The sequence below is a fragment of the Mycetomoellerius zeteki genome, unplaced genomic scaffold (genome assembly GCF_001594055.1).
Source record: "Mycetomoellerius zeteki isolate Tzet28-1 unplaced genomic scaffold, Tzet1.0 scaffold94, whole genome shotgun sequence".
Taxonomy (NCBI): domain Eukaryota; kingdom Metazoa; phylum Arthropoda; class Insecta; order Hymenoptera; family Formicidae; genus Mycetomoellerius; species Mycetomoellerius zeteki.
In genome coordinates, this window is record NW_017257979.1 from 1,506,481 (window position 1) to 1,533,996 (window position 27,516).

The following is a 27,516-nucleotide window of genomic DNA, read 5'->3' on the forward strand; positions in this document are numbered from 1 at the left end:
TGTGTTGTGTGTCCACGTCTATCTAAGCATGTATATATGTGTAGGGTGTGCATGCCCTCCTGTTACCCTTACTTACCCCCTACCTGACCCTAAAAGAAAAGAGAGAAAAGAAAAAGAAAACCACAAGCGCACAAGAGAGCGGAAAAGCGAAATCCGGTGCGTGGAGAAGTGAGTGGATTGTCTTGTTACTTTTATCATATCACAGATTACCCAAAGTGCACTTCCTTCGGTTGGGAACTTACTATAAGTATTCTATATATGTACGTATGTATGTATATATGTATATATGTACACTACCGGCGTTTAGAAAAATAATTAAAAAATGAGGATAATAAAAACTGAAGTTTTATCTAAAACGATATCGGCGTATCGTTTCGTTGTAACAAATGTTGACTTGGAACATCTCTGTCAAGGCTAAAAGTTGATTTTAACATCGAATCTTGATGATAAAATCGTCGATTGCATTCGCGACGTAAAAGAGTTCATTTTTAATTATTCTGATTATTCACACTATGACGCCGGTAGCGCCGAGCTCTATTTCTACGATGGTACGGCGCAGAGTCACTCCGCCGACGTGATCTAGCCCCGTTTTTCGCGATACCCGATGTTCGAGCAACGCGGATCCCTTCGATTCTGATGCCCCGATCAATCGAAGACAATAGAGGCTTCAGGACGAAGGCCGCGATCGAAGGAACTCCCTGGCGATCGCGACGTCAAGAATCCCATTTCGCCCATCGAGTCGAAAAGCAACGTAACTCGCCGTACATCTCTGAGAAAAAAAAAGTCTTCCGTGTGATCGCACTCTTCTCCCGCCTCGACACGCTCGCCGAGGACGATCAGCATTCCTGAAACGTTCTATCCGAGTCTTTGGGTCTGCTCGATGTCGCGCACGCCCCTCGGTCCACGATATTAATATTTATCACCTAAGCTCTATATATGAGATTGTATGTATCAGAACATGTGTGTATGTGTGCGTATGCATACGTATGTCCCATGCATCCTCCTGTAATCTATTATCAGTTCTAGAATTTCTTTAAATTAATCTGTTAAAATTATAACTATAAGAAGAACATTTTAAAGACATTTAAGAAAGTAATTCGAGACACTGTCCCCGATAGAATGGGTAGAAGCGAAATTTTATAGCGTCGCAACACGCAAGTTTGAAAGTTCTTCAAAACTCTCTTCTGGCAGAACATTGGAGTTTGAGTGTCCGACGTGCTGTCATCATTAGAACTCGGAAGTGCGTTATATTAATAAAGTTTAATAAAGTAGCGTCTTGTCATATACTACAACTAACGCTACGACAGTGTTTCTCTTCAAACATCTGTCTTTCTTCTCCGAAAAGCGGTAATCTCTTCCTTTTGAACCGGGAAGAAAGAAACAATGAACAAACGTGCAAGCTTAAAATATTTCGTTTTCATCGTATTGGCGAGAAGCTTAAGAGAAATATCGTGTACATGACTTCGCGATCGTCGTAGCGCGAAGATTATCTATTACTTTTATTCTTATTTCGCCTCATTTTCGTCATGTCCTCTGCCTCTTCTACCCGTGAATTTAAGGGCGACAGGAACCAATTGATTACAGATCCCATGAGATCCCTCAATCGGATCCTGTCGTCGAACTTCGATGTTTATTCCAGTGTCACCATAATGGGAGCCACTTGCAGGTACTTTACGCGCGAAACGTTATTCCCTTCGTCAGCCTGATTGAAGGATGAACGCGTGATCAATCGGCATCTTTCTTTTTCTCTCCTTTTTTATCTTTCTATCTTTATCTCCCTCCCTCTCCCGGACTCTCGTTCTCAATGGATTTAAAAACTGGTCTGTTGATGCGCCGAGTCGTTGCTCTTTGAGGTCGTTTCTCGTCGCTCCGTAAGGCCACAGCTGTCCATATTCCGTAAGTCCCGTTGTAACAGGCCATCCTGAAGAGTTACATCAACAAGAACAATTTCATGTTCTTGTATACCGCGCTGTGTATTTTGTTCGTTCAAGTATTGAAGCCTTTCTATACCAGACCGTTGGTTAATCAATGCGCTATCTATGTTTTACCTAAACGAATATTAACATTTACTATCATGTCTATGCGGAGGTGTCTGTGCCCACCTGGAGCAACATATTGGCGAAATTACTATTGGTGAACTTGAAGTGCCGCTTGTCGTAGAACTTCAGTAGCGCCGGGCTATAAGGATGCTGCTCCTTCAGGTGAAGATAATGCACCTCCGGCTCGTGCGTTGTGTGTCCACATTCCTCACAGACGTACATCTATCGAACAGATACATCGCGTGCGAATAACAAATTAAAATATATTTACATATATATATAGAGGATATCTACATATAGAGAGAATCGTAGAATAATAGATGCAAAATATTACTTCGGTATTTCAATCTTAGAGAATTAACTTACCTTAGCGCGACGCTCTATTCTGGCCATGACTCTCCAGCGAGCAGCGTTGCGTGAAACTCTTTTCGCAAAGGAAGCACTTGTAAGGTCGCACACCTGTATGCGTCCGCGTATGCCTCTTGAGGTCGAACGTATCATTGAAGCCCTTTCCGCAGAACGTACACAAATAACGCTTCACGTCACTATGACACTTCATGTGACGATTAAGAAGTCGTTGAAGACTGAAGTTCTTGCTGCATACGCGGCAGGTAAAGCGATTGGGATCATCGTCCTGTTGAGCAAAAAGTCGAAGAGTTATCACGCTATTAACGACTTCTTGCAATCTTGCGGCATCGGCTCGCGATTCGATACGATGAATTTGTTATGTCACAGCCATGTCTCTAGTAACGAAGATTGCGCAGAGCTAACGCACAAAGCAGCATTACCTTGCCAGGCGGAGTGCGATTAGCTCTTTCTTCATCCCGAGTAGCTGCGGCCTGCCTCTGACCCTCGATGGCTAAAGGATTCTTTATGCCATGACCACCATTAACAAATTCTAGCTGACAATCGCTCGGTAAACCCAGCTACGATGAGAATATACGTTAATTCTCGCTGTGTTTTTCGTGACGATCAGAAGATGACATCGGATGAAGCACTCAAATTGACTGAGCATTGCATAATATGAGAGTGGGAATTAACGTTCCACTCGTTATCATCTTTACATATACCAATCTCACTTAGGAATGAAACCGCTTTTTAAAAATTTGTATATCGATCTATGATTTTGCTTGAACAATTCAATTAAAACGAAAAATTCAAGGAAATTATATCGCGAACAACATTATTGCCAAGTGTCGTTAAAACTCGATCCCGGGAGGTAATTTAATGTTGTGGAACGAAGATATATGCTTTTGCCTGGATCAATTTGGGTTGCTTACCCTTTGTTGAAGTACACCGACCCGTTGCGAGAGCGGCGGAAGCTTGAGTTGCGACTGTGGTGGGTGATACAACTGCTAGGCGTGGACTATGCGCATGTTCTCCCAGTCCGCATGAAGGTGAGGTACCAGATGAGGCTCCGTCCAGGGAACAGCTCGCAGTGCCAGGGCTGGGTAAACTTCCGCCTACGCTGCTACCGGAGTCTATCTCTAAACCTTCGAGATTAAGTAACCGAACCGTTAGCGCGGTATTAATCCTTAGTCCTAGATCAACGAATTAAAATTCCGTTAGAAATCTAAGAACCTTCCGCGACAAATTGTACTACTTTTTACAGTTTTCTTTTTTTCAAATATTTTAATATAATTGTATGCCTTACACATAATATAAAATATTTATTAAATTAATAATTTTGGAACTATTACTATCTGCGTATAAACTTATTTGTGCAAAAATATCAACGTTAGTTCAGTAATAGTTATACGAAAATATAAAAGTAGTCATGATAATTTACCGTTATTGAAATTCAATCCGGGACTCAGAAGACTTTGATGCTGTTGTTGCTGTTGTTGTTGCTGCTGCTGCTGCTGCTGTTGCTGCTGGTGCGGGGAGGTAGCTTGCTGCTTCTGCTGATGCAGCTGCACCTGAATTTGTAACTGCTGATCCTGCTGATGTTGGTGATTCTGATTGACATGCAACGCAAGTTCTGGACGTTCCTTTTGAAGCGACTGATAACTCGTCTCGCCGGCTGCGTAATTCAATCCCGCCAACTTGGATGCGTTAAAATGTTGCGGAGTCGTATAGTGTCTAAGAAAAAGGGCATGCGACCTATCATCAACATGTTATTTTATCCCGCAATAGAAATTTACAATTGGCATTCGGTATTACACGATACTTGGCTTTTAAATTCAACTACGATGAAAGCAAACAGCGAACAGAAATAGTATTAGTTAATCAACGAGCGCGCGAGTAGTTTCTCACGCTAGTTGAGCATGAGCTCACCTCGTGTCAAAGCCTCTGGTCAAGGCCATGCTGTGCTCGGGGAAAGGATCTACGCTAGGCTCGACGGGAGTAGTCATCTGACCAGCGTCCTGACCGATTCCGCTGCTGCCAGTCGAGGCGGGTGAGTGTAGCGATTCCTCCAGGAGATCGCTGCCACCATCCTCGGTCTGCAGCCTGGGCAACAGAAGGTCCGCCGCGTCGCTGAGAGTTTCGAGGAGTGCCGTGTGATCAGACGGCGAGTTGAAGGTCAAAGTCGCTGCAGTGAACTGCAACGGATCCACCACCATGGTACCAGTCACCATGTCCACCATCATGCCCGTATCGGTGACATCGTAGGTGCCATACTGGGAGGGAAGCAGGTCGTTCGGCTGAATTTTGTAGGCTGCTAGCTCTTCTTCCTCTTCTTTGAACGTCAGACCGTAGGACGCGCAAACATTCGCGCAAACATTCTGAAGAAGAGAGTACTGCTTGCCCTCCTGTGCATTGTACTGCGCGTGCTGAGAGTTGTCCTGTTGACCGGTGTCGCATTCGATTCCGACGGCCGTCAATGGTGTGAGGTATGCATTTCCTGAATAACGGCACAGATGAATGAAAATCCAGCAATGAAGATCCATAAATCTTAATTTAATAAATTGCATACACATGCACAACGTGTTCTTTCATATCTACTGAAAAGTAGATAAAATCAAAATCTTGACAGTTTATGCATTATTCCTGGATTTCAGAGAGAGAATGAGTATTGTAATAATTTGGTTAATTAAAGTGAGATATAACCCACTCTATATCGTTTTATTTTTTTCACAATGTATCGTCATTAATAAAAGAGTTATAGCATAATAAAGTAAAAGAAACTTATGCCATACTAAGAATAATATCAAAATAATTATGCATGCAACAGAATAACATCTTACAATTAGATTTGCCAAAAAGAGTGATACCTTGCAATTTTAAATTCTGCAATAATGTTTGCATCACAAAGACTAGATGTATGAAGATAAGTATCGCAATAATTTAATAACTTAAAAGACGATATATATTCCTATATAGATAATAGCAAAAACAAAAACAAATATATAGCAAAAAAATAAAATTGTAATAGCAGCAAAAAATAATATACAAGATAACTTGACGCACGATGCGTCCAAGTGTAGGACGTACTATTACAATTTTGTAAGACATGAATAACTGGAGTTGCTAAACCGCACGGTAAACACTCAAATCAGAACTGATCACGGTCGGCCACAATCACAGAATTATTTGAACAAAAGATGTAAACAATATCACGATCTGTTCAGATGTTCCGCTTTGTTGTCTATTTCGATGACCCTTTAGATAAGATAAATATTACTGACTGAGTTCAAACATATGATCAAAACGATACAAAGAGTCATTGTCACAATAAATTTAATTCTAAAATTTAGTTGATTTAGCTAACAATTAAATTAACCAAACAAATGACTAGAAATAACGCTACCATTTTTTGTTAATTAATCAATCAGGTAATACGTCTTTAATCAAACGTAATAAAAAAAGCGTTGTGTCTGCAACAGTCAGAAATGTAATCGTTAATGTTAGAATTGATCTAGAAATAATGAACCGCGTATCATTAGAAAGATTTCATTGCGGCGAAATAACGAGTAAAGAGTCGACTAAAAATCATTCACGTCTTTCTGACGCGAGGGAAATGAATAAAATGAGAAAAGCGAAGGTAAGACGCGCTTATCTACCTTGAGAACTGTTATACTGATTGGCGAAGTTCGCGAGGTTGTTACCGCCCTTCAAGGATTCGTAGAACGGTGGTAGAGAGCCCGTCGGCGGCGAACTCGGTCCATAGTTGCCACGACCTCCATTTCCACCGGGGGGCATGCCACCTGCACCCGCACCCCCGCCTAGAGCACCACCACCGCCACTGCCACCGCTGCCGAGAATCGCCCCGTTTCCGCATCCTCCACCGATCATAGCACCACCGTTGCCGCTGCCGCCCCCGTTCGATGAGGGTGAGGAATTGTTGCCACCGCCACCGCCACCGCCTCCAGAAGAACCACCTGAATTCGAGGATCTGCCGTGGCCTGCAGCCGCCTGTACCACCTGGGACCCAGACAGTTTGACAGCCAGCAGAGATCTTGCAATCGAGGTGCTGGGGCTGCGCGCTGCCATCGCACCATCACGACACTTCTCTTCATCTTCCTCCTTTCGCTTCGGCACTGCATAATCTATGGGCTGTTCCTGAAATTATTATTAATATTATTGCTTATGTGCATTAACATATTAATTTTTTCCTTTTTGATCGTTATAAAAACACCGAAGTATACATTTTCTTTCTGATTTTCTTTCTCACATTTTTTCGTCGCTTCTCTCTCTCTCTGTCAATCTTTTTCTTTTTTCTGTCGTTTTACTTTCAACCTTCAGTTGGCACAATCGTAGGAGTATGTATTCACCGAAATGGAATCGGTTATTATTCTCTCAAAAGAGCACGCAATGAGGTGTTAAGAAATGATAATGTGTTGGTGAGATGTTAAGTTGTTAAGAAAAATTTTATTAGTATAAGAGATAAAAATATAATTTAATAAGAAAATGTAGGAAAAAATTGAAAAGTTAATCTATATACATAATTGCAAAAAAATTGAATAAACAATTGATGATTTAGATAGACGAAATATATAGATACATATATTAAAAATTGTATTCTTTCTAAGATTAAAATATAAAATATAAAAGAATATTTCATACTTTATTTTATTACATATTTAATAAAACTATAGCAAAAAGAAGTTTTATATATATACATATATAATATTTATGTATAAATATATATAATTTATCTTTTTGTTATATTTCCGCTTTAGGTATATATGTTCATTCATTTATACATTTGTTGTTGCATGTTCAATGAAACTATAATAAAAAGAGAATTTAAGTATTTTTATGAAATACGCAATATTTTATTAAATATTATTAAATACGCAATAAAATATAAAATATCAGTTTCTGAAAAACTATTTAAGAATTCTTAATTAATGATCAAAACTTAATTAATTATACATCATTATCAAACATCTATTCAATTTTCTTTTATACGTATATTTAGTGACAAAATACGAAGAAAAAATACTAACATTTGATATTTATTACATCATCAGAGATCCATAGATATTTAAGATATCTGTAGAAGCATAAAAAATAACGAGTATGATTAGTGCAATAATCAGTGCATTATAATGATTTGCTAAGCGTTATTGTTAAGTGCACATCACATGCATCCAAAATCAATGAACTGCAAGCAGTCTTTTCGTTACTCAATTTCTTTTCTTTTCCACTTATTTATCGATTCTCGCATCTTCTTTCATTTGTCGATTTTCCTTCCTTCTGAATTCCTTCTTGTTGAAGTCTCTTTCCATACAATGATTATCTCTCTTTTTCTCTCTTCCACTTTATTGTTCTTTACTATTTATTGTTCTGTACTATTACTATTCTCCGTTTTTTTTTTCATATTCTAAATCACAGTTTTTCAACCGATTGACAACACACTAGGGTGCCATAAAAGATTTCCAAGTGTGCACAAATTTTAAATAAGATAAAGAGAAACGAAAAAAATTATAAACGAGTTAAAAAAGAATTGTAAAATTATATTGTTTTATATTTACTGTCATTTTAACCAATGCAATATCATTAGTACAACAAAATTACTTTTTAAACGATAAAATAAAAAATAAAAACTTTAAAACGCTTTACTTTTTATTTTTGAACATCGTGTTGGTGGTATGTAATAAAATATCTATGCTGAAGAGAGTGTGTGTGTGTGTGTGTGTGTGTGTGTGTGAGAGTGTGTGTGTGTGTGTGTGTGTGTGTGTGTGTATGTGTGTATTAATGATGCACCTCTAGAAATTTGGCTCATTATTTAATGTGCCACTGAATTGAAAAAGATTAAACAATGATGCCCAAGATATATTAATATAGTTTCCTAGATGAACACTTTTCAAAACAGAACATTATATCCAAATACGCGATCGTTTTTCACTTTCGATATAAAATCGAATCTATTGCTAAGAGAGGGATAGATTTTTATATTTTTTTTTCCTTCTCGTATAACGTATACTCGCGAAATTACTATGAATTACTGTGCACATTTTCATAGAAATTACAAGCTTTCGTACTTCAATATGAAAAACAACAGCATACAAAATCGCAAGAAATTGCTCGGCGAACCGCAAGTTAAGTAATGTTACGCATAATACCATGCAAAATTTTCTTCGCCCTTCTTTATCCGCTTTGTCGCTATACATAATGTATGAGGCATTGCGAGGAAGTTAACGAAATCCTGTCGAAATTAACGAAGCGTAACTGAATCAACTTAATAACAGACTCCTGTTCCCTCAGATACTTAAATATCTTATACGCATATTTTTATTGTTGTTAAGATTCGTTATTTTTCAATAACCGGAGAAATATATGAAATATTTTAGTACACTACGTACAATGCAAAATCGTTGCTGTTGCTATCCGACCGAACATGTGTCGGTTACTGTCCAAACAACAAAAAGTTCAAAACTAAAACATAAGACATTCTAAAAATGAGTGCCATCAGTTAAAAAAATGCATAAATGCACGATCATTCACAAAAACTGTTCATCTAGAACTAGTTTTAAAACCTCCTTGGACATAATTTTTCATTTATGATGCTTGGTTTACCTGTTCTGGTTCAGGTACTTGTATTGGGTCGATTCTTTCGATCTCGATCTTATTTTCTTCCTTCCTAGAGGTACCTTGGGGTGGCACCCTTTGGATAACGGAAACCCTTGTTGGTGGCTCTACACGGGGTGCTTTCGGAGGCGTCTGCGGCCTTGGCAATACAACCTTCTCTGACTTTGACAGGAACTGTGGTGGATCATCCGAGGCTATTGGTGGGCTACTATATTCTTTTCGCTCCGCCCTGGTGAGCACATGACGCCTACTACCATACGGCACGTCACCACCAAGGATGCTGGAGATAAATCGTCTTGGAGGCGGGCTGGTAGCATTACTTGTCACCGGGTGTGGGGGTGACGGTGATGGTGCCGGACTGTTGCTGCGAAAGGATTCTGGGGATGTCGCACGGTCATCATCAGTCTTGTCCCGATCTATTGACAAAAAGAAAAAAAATTATTTTCCATTAAATTCCAGCATTATGATAAATTGTTATTTACTAAAATTCCTGGGACAGTTTCATCCTAATTGTGAAGAACTAAAAATAACTGTATTGAATTAAAGAAAAAAGTTTCTACGAATCTGTTTCTTGTTGAGCTGAACGGCAAACCGAATTTTTGTATATATTATTATTTAATTTGATTCAATAGAATTGGTAGTATATTTTATTAATGAATCAATAGAATTGGTAGTATATTTTATTAATGAAGGAGGTGTGTGTAATCCTATGTGAATCCTTAATAAAATTTTCCAATTGGGGAATTTTATCATTAATAAAATATACTATTACGACAGTTGAGTAAAGTCTGGAATTTTTATCTACGAGTAATTTATCAATTGACAAGAAAGTCTTCGGTACATCAAACAAACATATTCCAGTAAAGGAACTAATTTGTTATTACTAGCATCCTATTGATATCTCTGATGACCGTCATCCATATTTATAAGCTTGATTTAAATTTATATTGACTGAATTTGTATTGATTGAATATATCTTTGGTCAATATGAAGTAAATTACATTCATCATAATCTAAAAAAATTCTATAGAAAACACTACAGAGAGCAATATGACACAAAGGCTTTTTCTGAAAAACACGAGACCTTGCTCTTTTTAGTCGACCTTACAATTTTCTTCGGTACGGCATACAATAAACTGGGAATTTCAACAAACTTCGCATTTCAAGGCTCGCACAATTTAACACTTAACACGCGACACGGATTTACGATTCATACGAACAGCGACACCGACACAAGGTGAGACGGGAATTAAATCTCGATACGTATGCGAGCCGATCAGGACTCGGCAGTCGGCATACGTAATGCACGGACGGGGCAACGACGACGGCACGGCGACGACGATGACGGTCATAACCGTCAGTTGGCGGTTGGCCCGCTGCTCTCCGTGTCTGAATTTACGAGCAACCTTGAGGATTCGCAGGTACCGTATAGCGGCTACGGCCATTTCGCCGTACGTTCGTCCTTCACACGCGTACGTGATCTCCCACTTTTCTCCTCGAGCATGTCTCAGAGTACGCGGACAAGTAACTGTCTTTAATTAGCAAACGATAACCAATTGCGGTACCGATCGCCTCCTCTCGTTGTTATTCCCTTCGAGAGAAGCAAACGGATATTGAGGATCGCTCGATATCCTCAATCATCTCCAACTGAGATAGCGAAATTACAAAATTTCCCATGATAAAATGATTTCTTAAGATGATGGGTTTATGGCAAAATCGATATCATAGGATATCAATATTTTTTTCCAATCAGTATTGTCAACTATAAAAATTTAGCGACATTATTTTTTTAGTATGTATTTATTATTTTATTCCTTAATTATGTAGGTAATTTTGTATTGGAAATAGTATTATTGATGTAAAAATCAATTATAAGATGTCGGTTTTGCATCAATAAAATCGTGCCCACCAATGTAGAATTGGATAAATGAGGACTGAGAAATAAAGTAATAAATATAATAAAATAAAGTAATGAGCGATGTCGCTAAATTTTTATCGTCGACAATACTGATTATTGTTTAATAATAGCAACTTCGTAATTTTTTTTTTTCGTCACATCGCAGTGCAGTGATAGTTTTTGTCACAATTCTAAAGGTGGTCTGTTATTGGATGTACGACGCGTACGGTCTCTCGACTTTCGAGACTTATCAAGTGTTTTTCGACGAGCACGAGGACACTGTGTAATCATATTGTTGGAGCGACAACCAGGAAATTATCTGCACGAGGACGCGGTGTTTTACTCTCGAAGTCATTATGGAAAATATATTGAAGGAAGAGAAGTCTCTTCGCCTATAGTCTTCGGGGATATCAATATCATACATACTTCGACAATCTTCCGTTTGCTAAAAAAAAGTATTACTTAGTGACACAGTTTTATCTGCAATTAACATTTTTTACGTACTTAAATTATTAAAAAAAAGTAATGTATATAAATGCTACGTACAAGATATCTTAATGTTACAAAAATCACTAGGAATTATGCGGGTAAGTTAAAGAAAACGAGTCGCTTCTGTAAACAGTCTTTAAGAGCTCAAAGCACCCGTCGAAATGCAGAATGGTCGAAATAGAGGAATTTAAATCCCTACGCCCGCGGCGCCCTCGAGGAGGACGATCTTTTCTGGATCTTCTCGAAAGAGACTCTTGTGTCCCTGAGCTCGAAATCAACCGCAGGCTATCCCGACCTCGAAATTACGAGTTAGACGAGGTGCCTAACGACATCTTTTGCGCAATCGCTTGCGTCACGACCTGAACCCCTGAAGGTAACAGCCACGGCGAAGGTACCAAAATGGCGGTTCCGTTCGTCGGACAACCTTCGGTGGAAAGAATCATGATGCGTGCATGCGTGCATGCATGCGTGAGTTCCTCTGACCAAATCCCCCTAACAGGTTCGGCTGCGCTATAAATACCTGCGGCGCAATCGTCGTGACCAGGGTACCGATGTACGCCTCTGCCTATCTTCGACTCTCTCTCTCTCTTTCTCTCTCTCTCTCTCTCTCTCTCTCTCTCTCTCTCCTTTCTCTCTTGCTCTCTCTCATCCCGATTCTCTATCGTGCTCTCTCCCCGTCCAGTTCTCTCCGTCCATTCCTCGTTTGTTAGCTATCTCTCTCTCTTTCTCATTTTTCCTTTCGCTTCTCTTTCCCCTTCGCACAGCGAGAAAGAGAAAGAAAATGAAATGAGAACCGGTACATCGAGTCGGAATCGAGAGGAACGGGCTTGCTCACGGAGCGAAGAAGACAAGGAGAGATCGACCAAGAGGATCGGAACGGTGAGGAAATTCCGGTAAATCGGGACCCGAGACACAGTCCACTACTGCAGTCAGAAATCAGTTTTGTAATTAAGGATAAATTAATAATTAATCTTCATGTTTGATTATATCCATTCAAAAAATTAGTGGAAGATTACACTTAGAAAAATGTCTGAATAGATTAATTAGAATTCTGATTGAAAATGGACGAATCAAAATTTTCTGGTTACATCTATTAAAATTCTAGTCGAGATAATCCGAATCCTGATTAATCAGAATCTTTTCCATTTTCAATCAGACATTTTTCTCAGTGTCGACTCGGTTCCCTTAGAATCCTCAGATAGACGACGTTGCAGTTGCTGCTAGCCAGATTAAAAGGGTGTTGAGACGAATGTGCTCGCTCGCGGAACGGAGTGCCTCACGAGCGATCGAGCGGAGAAGATCGATGCCCGGACTCGGATGTAACGACTGAATCCTCACAATTCCCAACGCGAAACCCAGGGAGCACGATGCTGAAACGAGCGGAGTACACTTCCTGATCTATACGAGGCCTCGAGGTCATTGCCATTACGGGCTAAGGCGCTTGTCGAAACTATCCCGAGGCCGTGTTTAGCGTGACTTCTGCATTCTATGACTTGCCCGTCGTCGCGTATCGGTGTTCGTTCAACGCTGGCTGATGCGAAGATTTTGTTACTCGCAACGCTACTACACGTTGTTAAATTCATTATGTCAAATTATATCATTAATATAGACATTGTTTGTTGACTTTAATAACCACAAAAATTGATCCATTTACATTTTGATATATATACATGAAAGTTATACGGAGAGAACGGGTTTGTTGAAATATTAAAAAATTTAACTAGATACAGATTTGAAAATAATTTTGTTGGACCACAAAATAATCGTATAAGTGTAGGATATTGCTCATCATACTTGAAATTCCTATGTATTATTTTCAGATGTGTATCTTGATAAATTTTTTAATACTTCAGCAAAATCTTTCTTTTCGTGTAAAAATAATAAAATGTTATTTAACTCCAGGGATCGAGTCATTGCTCCTTTGATATTAAACAGTATACGCGCCGGTAAGTAATTAAAATTAAAAAGGTCACATTTTCTCTGATCCGATCTAATTCCGAACTGTGCTTGCAAATGTGAGAACTGCCCTCGATACTGTTACCATTCGGAGTATATCATGGCGTTAGCTTCGACATTAAATGTAGGGTGTGGAATACCAGTCCGAGTCTTCAGCTATCAACATTTACCAGCGGTTTCTCAAGACCGACGATAAAACATCCGCCTTATGACGTTTATGGCGACCCGTAAATCTCCAGCGAAATGTATATATATCTATAATGCAACTCGTCGATTACTTCATCATCCGACACATTGTTTCTGGTCTGTATGCAGATAACCGAGATAAACACGGCGTAAATGGCGAAGGCTCGCGTTACCGCGCCGCGGTGTGTTAGCCGAAAGGAAAGGAAAGGAAAAATCTGAAAAAAGGACTCGAGAGCAGGCAGGGAGCGGTCGGCCGTAAGTAGGTCGGCTAAGTCGCGCCGTTTCGTTCGATCGAGCAGATATTACAACGGCAACGAAGGCGTAAAGCCTGGACGATGCTGACGATGTATCGTCCATGCCGGCAAGAGAACTCGCAACAGGATCTCTCTGCCTGAACCCGGTCGCGACCCAGGCTGCTTTATGCCTGGCAGGTTTTCTCGAATCTCGCGCTTCGATCTCGAGACGTTCCTCTTATAAACATCTTGATTTATTTTTCTTTTCTCGTTAAGCTTGCAGAAGAAATACTACAACATCAATGTTTACACATCCGCGTTCTATAAAATCTTTCTAAAAATTTCTTCTAGTTCTCTTTTTAATTTTCGAAATTTTTTGTCCTTTCATTCCTATCGTAAATTCGATAAAACGTTGCATCAATATTATCATGTCGTCTCAAATTGACGATGCTGCTACCCTAAAACAAAATTGCGGCTCGTGTTCAGATTCTTATTGGAGAGTCTTTATCAAACGCAAAGAGATTCCAGGCAAGGACGCAGGGGAAAAATCGCCCCGGAATCCGAGCCGAGGCGTTCGCGATCGCGAGAAAGTGCGACATCCCGTATGCACGGTCTCGCGCGCGATATCTGCGTAGCGTTTGCGTAGCGGTACCGTGCGTGGGTCGAATCGTCGTCGCACGGACAGCAAGGTGACACCGTACGTATACGCGGCCACTTGGTCGCTTTACGTAATGGACACGTGCAGCGTGCACGAGCACGCGCGCGAATTACCTCCACATTACGCGAAATCCGTGCATTTCCATGTTCGGAGCAATCTGCGTTTCGCGGTGCAGAATCAATGCCAGCGAAATGCGATTCGTTCATAAGAACGCCGTCACAGAAATGTTACATTAGAAAATGTATTACATTAAGAAAAATATTTTGTATATGATATGTGACTTACATAAAACTTTCTTATTTTTTTTTTAAATTTTTGTCGTAATCAAAATTTGATTTATAGAATAAACCAACTTTGGAAATTGATGGGAGCGAAATTCGGAAAGATAATGTTCGTCTAAGAAGGACCGGTAAAGTGCTGTACAAAAACTATCGACATTTAGAATATTTTGTGTTTACTAAAAAAATATGTAAAATTATGCGGACAAGTGTAAAAATCACACGACTTAATGACGTAACTGTATATACGTTTTCATGTGTTTTTTGCATTTACCGTTCCTATAATTCTAAATATTTTTTACTATTCTTATGCTTTTCTCACATCACAAAGAAAATACGTAAACAATAATAAATAAGAAAGAAGTGAAATTACGTGAGTAAAAATCACACGATTTATATTAGCTGCACATACATTATAAATGTGCGATTTTTACATTTGTTCACTTTTCTTATAATGTACGTAATTTAATATGTAATCTCAAAAGTACAATATCTAAAATGATAAAATGTTATTCAGGTATATACTATATTTACCGTTAGAATATGCAGTGAAAAATAAATTATTTTATAAACTTGGATATTTTCTATCCAGATTTCCATCTAATTTTAATATTGACAGTGGTCTGTAATTTTCGTTAAACCAGGCTACATCTATATAGCGCTAACTCCATGCAACCATGTTGCGTGACTTAATGCCTAACTTAATTGCATTCTCCGGCACGAGGAAAGATCTTAATTTTGGAGCAAATTGTCGGCCTGGCTTTGTCGTTCCCAAATTACACGCGTCCCGTTTTTATCAGTCTCAATAATCGCAATTGAATCAGTCATGCCGATCACACACGCGATCGTGTTTTCCTTTGCGATTCGTCCGCCAGCTCGATCGTGCTAGCAGAACGAATGCATCGGTTCGCGAGTAATGCATCGTACATACGAGTTCTGCGCTTCCTAGAAGCTACGAGACACACATGTGCACGTGCATACAGCGCACACGTACACATATTTATACGGCCTGGTAACGCTACTCTTCAGAGAGTCCTTTCTACGATCGAGCGGAAGATCGAGACGTTAGCCGACGACGACGACGTTTCTTCGCTCGACCTTGGCACTCGGTGAAAAGTTGCGAATGAAAAAATCACCGATCGCTGCATTTTGCGCTGGAGGGTCAGGAATAAAGAGAGAGGAGGAGGAGGAGGAGATCAGTGCAGTGGGGGAAGACCGGTGCAACTCCGACGTAGCCGGTCGAGCGTGTAGCCGGAGATCGCACACAACAACGAGATACAATGTTGGTTCTTAGGAATTACTGTTTGAAGGAAAGTGTCGGTAACGCGACCCGATACACCACGATGAAATGTGACAAAGTGAATTGAGGCTGCCTGATACTACTCGACCACATCAGACCTGTTCTTGTTTCGATAAACTCTCTGAACTGATCCACACGATTCAATAAATTGAAATCGAACTATTACTATTGTAATTCAGAACTCTAAAGCAACAAAACGTCTATACAACATTAAAAACATGACGTAATTATCCTTACACAATGAAATTGTCTACCAGTCTCCAGAGAAATCTCACCGATAACCATTTTGCAGGACCATGAAAAAAACGTAACGTTATAGAATATTACTGTATACGCGTCATCATTATCTTGCGATTTCAAGTGAATACGCAACTATTCACATAATTCAACGTCGATTGTATAACTCCGTTTTTATGACCGTATTGTATAATGGGCATCCAATCATCTTAGGAATTATGAAACAATTTAAGTCTCATCCGAGTAAAAAACGTGAAAAATTCAAAATAAAAAAATGTATATCAATAACAAACGACACTGACTTCTATTTATGAAACTAAAAAAGCGATTAAATTCGATCGTCGTATTAATCTATATCTGTGATTAATTTCATTCTAAGCGGTTAGATAATTTATAAGCTAATGCTGCCAATCATTCCCCTCTAATTAGAATAGCAGGGAAAATGGCAGCGGTAAATCCACCTTGACAGTCTCATTCGTACTATTTCGATTGGGATTTTTTCCAAACAGATAAATGGGATCAGAGACCGTGGCAGAAATCGTCGCGACTGAGCGGTGTCATTCGGCTCCCGTTGTTACAGCACTAAACCGCAGACTACGCCATCATTTAGATAGCGATTCATCAGAAGATAATAATCCGTGCAATTATACAGGAACAAAGATCAAAATTATTCATCAAGTTGATGCGAAAAATTCGCATCGTTTCTTCATTGAATGACTATATTAAATACATTTAGAAAATTAAAGTCCTTGAAAAATAAATTTTAAAAAATTCTCTCTAAATAAAAAACTAAAAGTATATTTACAAACTTATGATGATCCTCTCATTTCGATATCGTTAAAATTTTGATTTCAACTTTAATATCAATTTTTTGCACCAATCTAATACTTAAAAATCTGAAAGAAATACAATATATAGTCTCACTTTCTTCCCAAATCTTTGTAAACCTCTGGGTGATATTTACATAAATTGTAATTCTTCTAACATAATAAATAAATAGATTTAAACTACAATAATTAAAGAAAAAATGCAAACTAAGCAATCAGCGGCCTCGCGAATTGAAATTTTTCATCACCGTACTGGAAAAAGAGTCTGGTTGCATTAATTGGAACATTAATTGAAAATGGACAAATTAGAATTCTAATAGATACGATCAGAATTTTCTGGTTCATTTTCAATCAGAAATTTTTATCGTGAAGGAGAAGCAACTTTCGCGTTCGAACAAGGTTCTATCCAAGTTTAGTAATCGCATCGACTATATTACAACGCGGTGTTTTCCACGATGCTCGATGAGAGCAAAGCTCAAACGCTATTATCCGTAATAGCTATACTCGCGTTAATTCACCGTCGCGAAACGATCGCACCGATTCGCTAGCGTCTAGTGTAGAACGAGATTTATCGCACTGAACGTTCTTTTCTTTTGCACTTGGCCCCCTTGCTCGGAAAGAATTTCGGTCACGGCCCTCTTGCGCCATTAGCTGCCGCCGCCGCCGCCGCAGCCGTACACTCATCGTTCTCTGTGTGCGGAGTGTGTTGTATATACGTGCACACCAGCTAACGACAGCGATGACGACGATGGCGTACGCACCGAGGTGTACCTGCTCGCGGCGCTTTCGACGACGAGTCGAACCTGTTCCCCCGCGCGCAACGAGAAGTCCGGTGTCGTTTCAACCGGTGGACCTCGTCGTACGTGTCTGCGGGGTGTTCCGCAAGATTTGCGTTAAGCCTCAGGGACGTATTCACGCCGGGAACGACGTAAACCGCGCAAAATGTTCATTCGAAGCGTAATACAAACATTCGTCGCATCTTCAAATTTACACTGAGAGAAAAGTTTTTGGAATTTGTGACTATGATTATACATTTTATCATAATTTTGGTTATTACTGCTTTGTTAGTAATAATAACTATATATATAGTTCTATTAACAAGTATACATATATTTGGCATCAAAATAGCTATAAACTATAATCATTATTACCATAAAAATAGTTGTAATTACTATAATTTAACTATATAATTTGTAATCATTTTTGGGACAACTATACTATATGGTCTAAAAATATATTATATGTGTTGATTGGCTAACTATATGTTTGTTAATAGAATTATACATATTATATACAATTATTATTATCAACATTACAACGGTAATAGCTATAATTATAGTAATATCTAATCACAAATAGTCATAAGTATCAAATACTTTTCTCTACAATATCACATGCGCGTAGAGACGAGTTATAATTCGAACGATGATCTTCTGAGAATATAATCGAGAATTGTGAAAAAAATATCGTTTAAATCATTACATACGTAACTTAAATTTAAAAAGAAAAGGCCCAATCGTTCCTTGCAGATTAATGAAATCTAAATCGGAATAAATTAGTTACGTTTCTTTGGTGTACCTAATGTTTGGTAACTGTACGTGAAAAGAAATGTATAAAATTTGTTGGATATTTAATTTCACGCCTCTTTTTTCAACGTACGTCACGGTACCGCGAAGACCCGTGTATACCCCTATGCGAACGGACACGCACACGCACGCGTGTACGCACACACGCGGACGAGCGCGTACGATTAGACATGCATGCACGCATCGCGAGGCTTACGGACGATGCATTGTAATTCGTCGCAATGACTGCACATCCTGGTGTACTAAGCCTTTGCAACAGGTGCGCGTCACTGAGCGCGATTACCTGCGTGTCAACGACAGTTAAAGCTCGTATGTGCACTGGATGTAACAGTATTTATCTACCGCGCGGTACATACGATGCGTTAACGGCGTTTCTTTCAGAACATTTCTTTTTTTTCTCGCATACCCGAAACGTGTCGGAATCTTAATTGAGATCGCGAAATTACGATCTGACTTAACTTCGGTTTGTGTCGTTCTCTAACTGCTACCTAATTGCTTAACAGTCGGTAACAAAATATGTCAAGGTTAAAGACTATTTATTACTTTTATTTGAATGCTATTGCTTAACGCAAGTTGGTACAATTTGAAAAGTATTGAGTTTGATATTTAAAAAATAATAGAATTTATTTTAGAATTTCTAAGGAATTCAAATTGATGTAATAGCAGAATACTAATTAAGGAAATTTCAATTTTACAAGAAAAACTGATATTTCTTACACAGAAAGAACAGTTTTGCTTTTTAAAAACTTAGCAAAATACAGATCGGAAAATAATTTTGTTGGACTATCAAAATAATGGTGTAGGATATTCGAGCTAATTACTAGAATATGATATTTTGCAGCATTGTTTATCATGCTTGAATTTCCTACATAATTGTTTTGATTGATTCATTATTCATCCAACAAAATTATTTTCAGATCTTTATCTATCTAAATTTTTACTTAGATATTTAGATATTTCATTAAAATTGTTCTTTCTATATAATCATGACAGTCATATAAAAATCAGGAATTCATTTTATTTAATTAATTTCAATTAACTGAAGAATCAAAAGAATTCTTTCTTTTAGAATGCGGTACAACATACGTTGTACTGAATTTCATGACAAGTGGACGTTATACGTGGTAATGGTTATTTTCTTAATTACACTGTGTATGTAGCTTGAATAAAAACATTGGAAATATAGCGTGACTCTGGTGAACGTTTCTTAAAAATGCATGATGATAACGAACGTGTTCGATCGGTCGTAATGTGGCTCTACGAGTTTAATAACGACTAGTTTCATACGACTGATCGTGCCGGCCCTGCTAGCTCCCTTCGCGTCGAATTTAACGCATTCCACACACGGCGACAGTGCGATCCTCTTTTGGCGCGGCCGTCGGCTAAGTGGAATGAGCGTGCATCGCACCGCAATTGCATAAAACGCACCGTATCGCCACGGGCTTCATGCAAAATGATCGTCGTGATCGAGGAACGATTCGAAACCGGCTTGAAACGATGTATTCTAAAATTCTAGTGATTAGCAAGGATCGTATAAACGCGGATAAATAATTCGGAGAAAGAGTCGCGTGACACCTGCTGAAAGTAGTACGTCGCTCAGAAAATGAAAAATGCACAAGTCGTGTATCCGGTCATAAGAATTATAAAATGTTTACGGAATCGTGCGATCAGGAAGTGTAAACAGTTTTCAAAAAATCCACTAACACACACACACTTCTAGTTTATTGAGTGTTTGATAAATACATTAAAAGTTGAAGAAGTTGATTGCATCTAATTAACATTTATGCATTTAATGTAATGCGTATTTAAGGTAAATAATGGGTGGATCTTCTGTGAAATGAACTTTTTAAGTATATCATCTCTCTTCTTATCAAAGAATTTAATTTAAATTTTTTAAAGAAATACGGAAGAATTAAACAAATTCATTGTATAATCAATATTAATCAAAAACACTCACAAAATAGATGAAATATTTTTCCATATTTAAATAGGAATATAAACAGTTTATAAATAGATGCAGACGTATTCTTTAATTTATATTGCATATATTTAGAAAAGAGGGCAATAAAAAATTCAAATTAATACACTGAAAAAAATACTAAATTTTAATAAATATTTATTTAAATAGTTGTAAATAAATATTTACTAAATGTGAACCTATTTATTTGGTACAAAAACAATTAATTTGATTTAACTATCATTTTTTTTAACGAGTAAATATTTATTTACTGTAAGTAAATGTTTAATGTACTATTCAAACAAATATTAAGATGTAGTAAATTTTTTTCAGCGTAGTGGGCTCGCGTGAATTCAACTTTTCGATTCGATAAGAATCATCGAGGAATGCAAGGAGAGTTCCGTACTCTGCGTTGAATTTCTAGTCAGTGACTCTCGTCGGCCTATGTCCTTCTATCTATTCCCCACCGTTCCTCACCGTTGCGTGCTATGCCGAGATTCTAATGCCAACACGGTCGCCTTGGCCGTCGCGGAGATCACTGACAGCAGGCTTGAGCTGTAAGTCGCGTTGCGTAACTTTCGTGCGAAATCGAAGGTTCTGCGACTCTAACGGAGCCACACCGTTGCCTAACATACTCGTCAAATAGCCCAGCTACGAAACTCATCAACATTCACGATAAGAACCCATCGTTGTCCCACCATTTTAAGGCCGTAAATTCATAACAGACACGTCCAAGTTCGTGCAATTATAGGACAGTTATGCCACGTAAGTCATTTCTACACGGAGAAAATTTTCTTTTAAAATTTACCCTGAAAATATGTAGTTGTGGTACAATACAATATTTTAAAGATTTTTATCATACACTTCAGTAAAATTAATCAAACTTATTTTATACTTTATTGTAATTTTATTAATGAATGAGAGAGATTTACATTAAAATTCTTCGAAATACAATATTGTCCCATGATTATCATATTTTCAAGGTAACTCTAAAAAAAATACTCTCCGTGTACGTACACTGTAAAAAGTCAAATGTTAATTTTAACTTAAAGGCATACAGTGGACTTTCTGAGACATGCAAAAAAAAATGTTACTTTTAATATTTTTACAATTCTCAGAAAGTCAACTATACGTCTTTAAGTTAAAATTAACATTTTAATTTTTACAGTGTACCTATTAAAGTTGGCAACGTTGATAAAGAATATAAAAAATAGGGAAATTACGACTGTTCGATCTCCCGAGAAAAATATAAGAAAAATACACATAGAGGAACTACTCCAATAATTAGATCCGTATCTATATATAGTGTAAGAAATAAGCGACAACACGAGAAAAATATCAGGGCACTTCGGAATTCGAAACGAAGTCTTCTTCTTATTGTTAGACATTCATCTTTGTCACTGAACCATACAACCTTGATGTTAATAACTTCTCTGTCGTGCCTATTTATATTAAATTCTTACTAGAAACTTAGACAAATTATTCAATGCTAAAAAAAGCAATTTAACTTTTCAATACAACTCTCAGTACGATATTCAGATTTTAGATACGTATATTCAGATTTTTTTTCAAATAAATGATGTTTGAGTAGTACCAAGTAAACATTTATTTGCAGCAAATAAATAACTATTTTCTCAATAAAAAAAATGACAGTTCACACACACACAATGAAATTAATGGTTTTTATATCAAATAAATATAATTTTTATATCAAATAAATATATATATATATATTTAATAAATATTTACTTAGAACTATTCACACAAATATTAATTAAAATTCAATATTTCCTTTTTTCAGTCTAATACTAAACATTTAGGAAAGTAAAAAATCATTTTTAGTTATATTAATCGAACATTTGAGTAGACTATTTCACTCAACATTTAATAGCTATTACCAGACTCTTTTTCAACGCATCCGCGGGAATATTCCGAGAGAATGAGAATCGTCGGGAGACGAAAAATATTATCCCCGCCGCGACGGCCAAGCGCGACGCATCGCTTAGATGAGCATTGAAATCTCCGGTCCGGCGCGTCGTGGCGCATCGGAACGCATACACGTGTCGACTCCGTCCATTGCCGCTCGGCTCGCTGCAGCGCGAGTGCAGGAAACGTTATACGAACAGCGCGCGCGGTGTACCATTACGATCTCGCATCAGTCTGGATTCCGTTCGATCGGCAACGCGGAAAATGCAAATAAAACCAATACTCCGTACGCGCGCGCGCGCGTGCACGATACACGCGGAGACATACTCGTTTACGTAACAAATCGACTGTCTCTCGACCGACGACGCTCGCTCGCACGATGAATCTTCTTCTCTTCCCCGTCAAGGATAACGATATTTATCATCGCGATGATATTTATCAAGCCGCACTTGCCGCACGAACGAAAGGGTTCTAAGCAACGTATATCTAATGAGGTGATTTGTACGCGACCATTAAATTCGAGAAAAGATGAATCACTTAATTGGACACCGTCGCATTAATTGAACGGATGCGTCGGTCACACGCCTCAAAAAATGGCTATTGTGATAAAATATGTAGTAAGGCAGCCAGAGCTTAGAACGACGCTAACAATAAGTCGCTTCCGTATAATATAAATGTTTAATTAACATATATTATAATTAATAGTAAAAAAACCGGCTGAGAAGAAAACAGGTAGAAAGAATAACGCGTGCACCTGCAAGGCACGGTGATCGCCAGTAACAGGCCATCGACACCGCGTTTTGCGCATCATTCGTAGTCTCGTGAGCGCAGGAGCCTGACGCAAAACAAGAATTAAAAATAGGGAGAGACGGAGAGAAAAGACGGAGGAGCGAGATCGCGCTGCACAAAAAAAAAGGGGAAAAGGAATAAAGGAGGAACCGCCCCGGTCACTTTCCTAAACCAGTTTTAGGACTACATCCTCCACCTACTCACTATACCGTTGTAAAAGTACCACCCGTGATCGACCTCGGCTAGACCGTCGCCCGAGGACTAATATGCCCAAACGAAAAATCAGCAGTGAATTATGTAACTAAACTATGTAGCAACGACTCGTCGAGCACGCCAATTTTCACGCAATTAGTCAAACTTCGGTTTATCTTTACGGCTGCTAAAAACGACGAAAAAGTCATTACATCCGTAACGACTCGCGATAACAATAAGTGCATCTGGAGGTGTTGAGACAAAAATAATTATATAACGTAAAAAACCTCGTTAATACCGATTCTTGCCCTTGGAGTAAAAAAAAACTCCCCAAGCAGAACAAAAAGGCATGATAATTAAAACTCCCGAAGTATATTAAAAATTATTTTTCAATTAGATAAGCTCAACACACAATTCAAAAGCAAGAAACAGGGAATAACAAATATCAACCTGTCAAAAACCGTATATATACTAGAATACAATATTCTGATAGATAGTAACCTGTTATTCCCTGTTCCTATTCTCAAAGCTTTTCAATTGTGTCTCAAGTTTAACGATTCATTTCAATGTCATTTTGGCATTATTGCGATAACCTATTGTTCTGTTGTTAAATTTCCGAAATTCTCTGTATCGGTGTCGTGCAAACTCGCTCGACCTTGGTGAAACTGCGTCGATAGGTGATCGTCGTACATGCACATCCGCAACGTGCAAATTGCAATTGTGCTTTACGGCCGTTCACTCACTATACCGTTCCTCATCGGCACGGCTGACGCGCGGAAGGATGACCGTTGTTTTCGACGAAACCGTTCGTACGACGTAAACGTCATTATGCAATCGCGCGAGGCGTTCGTGCACAAGTGGCACTCATGTAATTAACTACTATATGTGGCGTGCGCAGATACGCGAACAAGTTCGCCGACTGCCAAAGGTCAGCCGTTACTCGGTGCCGAGCGACAGATCGACACAAGAAACTTTTTTTTTCTCTCCGTGTTATAACCATCATATCGCTGATTATGTCAAGCTATGATGAAAAGCGCGTGACAAATGAATCACAGAGAAACATCGAGATGAGAAAGAAATGTCCACGTACAACACAATGGCCGAAAAGGGTATTCAATGGCTTCTAACATAAATTAACTTTAATCCTATACTGCGAGAAATGTTTGGTATAAACAATTATCGTAATTTTATTGATATATGAATTACCAAAATTTTGTTTTAAAAAATTGTATTCTAATAGGAATTTGATAGAATAACAAAATTTTAATTAGAATAAAACAATTTATAAATTAAAACGTAAAATTTTAGTAACAATTTATAAATTAAAACAAAATTTTAGTAAGTCAAGTATCAACAAAATTATAGTTGTTCATACCAAACATTTCTCTCGGTGCAGTTCGACTTACTATTAATCTTTTTGTAGTTTTAAGAATTAGAAAAAGATGAAAAGTAAGTTGAAACGAGACGTAAAGTTAATCTACATTAATGGAAACAGACATAAAAGAGATAATGTCCGGTAATTTTTTATACAAATGCGATGGGAAAGAGGAGTTGCTGTATCACGAGCTATTAAATTCGCGAGGACTGTATAATGAGAGAAAAATATGTACACGCGAGTAATTAGCATAATGCGATTCACGAAAGTAAAAGAGCCCGTTAATGCGTTGCATGATAACGTCCGGAACCGAAATGTCCGAAATGCAATCGCACCTGTACCCCAAAATACGATCGCACCTGCAGCAGAAGTGTAACATTTTAGGCCCCTTTTTTCTCTCTCTCCCTCTTTTATTTGCTTTCTTGCTCGACAAGTACGCTGTAAAAGGGACGACGAGAAGGAAGCCACAGAGTTGCACTTGTGAGCTCCGATCGTTCCATGTTATCGACGGTTTGCATATTACAAATTAAACTGTTGAGATCAGTATCTTAATTTTACACCGTGGCGACTTACGCGACTTTATAACGATCCAATAATTGGCTTGTCAAATTACTGTGTACACAATACCGAAAAGATAATTGTCTTGCGCTTTATTAATTTGTTCTCCATTTATCTCCGTAATGAATGCATCGTATAAGTACATAAAGATCCCATGCGTAAAAATTCATAATCGAAATACAGTAATTATATCGATAATTATAAAATAATATTACGAACTTCACAATTCGATTAATTAATTTAATTTGATTACGTACATTATAGGTATCTACAGCGATACTTCAATTCTTTTATTTTAATTTTGCAGAGAAAACTCAAATTTGAAGTCGACTTTATGCTATAAGAACTGCTACTTTTGATAACTCGAAGAATCGAAGTTGTGAAAGAAATCGAAACTTCGAAATTAACTCCAAATCTTCGAAGATTAAAGTATCTTCGAATATTTGAAGATTTGAAAGAAATCGAAACTTTGAAATTAACTCCAAATCTTCAAAGTTTAAAGTGCCTTTGAAGCTTCAAAGGCATCTTAAACTTAAAAAATACGAAGCTAACTTCAAAATTTCTATTTCTTCTAAGTTACGATCTTTTAGGTTGTTAAAAGTATATAACAGTCCTACTTTATATAATCCACAGAATTGTGATCCACTCACGGATGTAAAAAGTTAAAAAAAAATAATGGTGGGAAAACTTCTCTAGAAAAAAAATGTACTTCAAACTGACCAAAAAAATTGTCAAAAAAATATATGTCAAAATTTGAGATATCTTAAATATTAGACGATAAGAAAAAATTCAATTCAGAAACTAAAACCGGTATAATTTCGACGAATTCTGCTCTTACAATATAAAGGATCGTCTGTAAAAACGTCTATAATACCGTCTATGATACTCCTACAATAGAAGTAGCAAACTATAAGAAATTGACAAATTAGTCAAGTATTCTCCTCTCATTCGACCATGATTAGTCAATTTCTTACGGTTTTCGGCACTACCTTCAGATGGCCCTTAAAGAAAGATGAACGAATTTAACCCTTCGTAGACATACATATATTTATTTACTGTAGGCATTCCAAGTCGGTTTTTGTCCAGCCCAAATTCTTTTCCTTTTCCCAGGTTCCAAAAAAAAATAGAAAAATTCAGAATTACTTTTCAACATCTCTGCTACATAGCCAGATAGTTATTTAACTCAAATATTAAAACTTTTATTTAATAAAAATTGAAATTTGTACTAAGAAATTTGAGAGCGAAATTTCGCTTGGATCGAAAGAAAAAAATCCAGGGTGTCTACGAGAGGTTAACACAAGTGTAGAAAACTGAGATCGCCGAAATTATGCCGGTTCCGCTCCGTTTTAATCAGAAATCACTTTACATTGATCCTTGTTGACGATGAGACTCAACGGTTCCGAGGTGCCAAGCGGGCTGTCCTTGCCACTACCGGGAGGTGGACTCTTGCTGGAATGTTGCGACTCCAACAGCCGCAACTGCTGTTGATGCAGTCGATTCTTGATGAGGAAGATCTTTGGCATCGTGACCTGACGTCGGGAGCGATGCACTACGTTGTCACTTAGCACTACCACTACATCGAAGTGGTAAGCGAGCCGCTTCTCTGCTCAGCGGTGCAGTCAAGATCGCGATCGCGGCACAAGCTGCAAAAACACGTCTGGACCGAAACAAAACACGATCTTCAGTACGATCTTGTACACAACAGTGTCATACTCGAGAGTACTTGGCGAACAGACCACCTGTTGTAGCTACGGCCACGGTGATTCACCATTACCTGTCTTTGCTCCGCGTCTCACGCCAACGCAAAAATCAGCGTGGAGATCAACACGGGACGATTCTGGATTGAATTCCAGAACGGAATTCTGCACGGGCAGAGGAGCTTTTCTTCCAAAAAATTCCAACGATGGATTCACCGATCATGCGAAAGGTTCGCCGGCACCCCGAAAAAAATAGGGTCTAACTCGATTCGGTTCTCGGATACGCGTTCGGGGTGTCGTGTTCCAAAACACTGTCTCCGACCGGTTGCCGCGTGCTCCAGGCACTGAGGTCCATACG

General features: G+C 38.3%; 1 protein-coding gene across 1 annotated transcript; it reads right to left on the minus strand.

Moving 5' to 3' along the window:
- On the minus strand, positions 1 to 27,283 carry LOC108730663 (protein ovo). Its single transcript, XM_018460509.1, is given in 12 exon segments — positions 1 to 1,921; positions 2,103 to 2,261; positions 2,406 to 2,421; positions 2,423 to 2,673; positions 2,828 to 2,965; positions 3,320 to 3,359; positions 3,361 to 3,580; positions 3,829 to 4,121; positions 4,317 to 4,884; positions 6,044 to 6,542; positions 9,006 to 9,433; positions 26,828 to 27,283. Coding segments are annotated over 12 exon segments (2,880 nt in total). The 5' UTR covers positions 26,985 to 27,283; the 3' UTR covers positions 1 to 1,810.
- Positions 27,284 to 27,516: the final 233 nt, after the last annotated feature.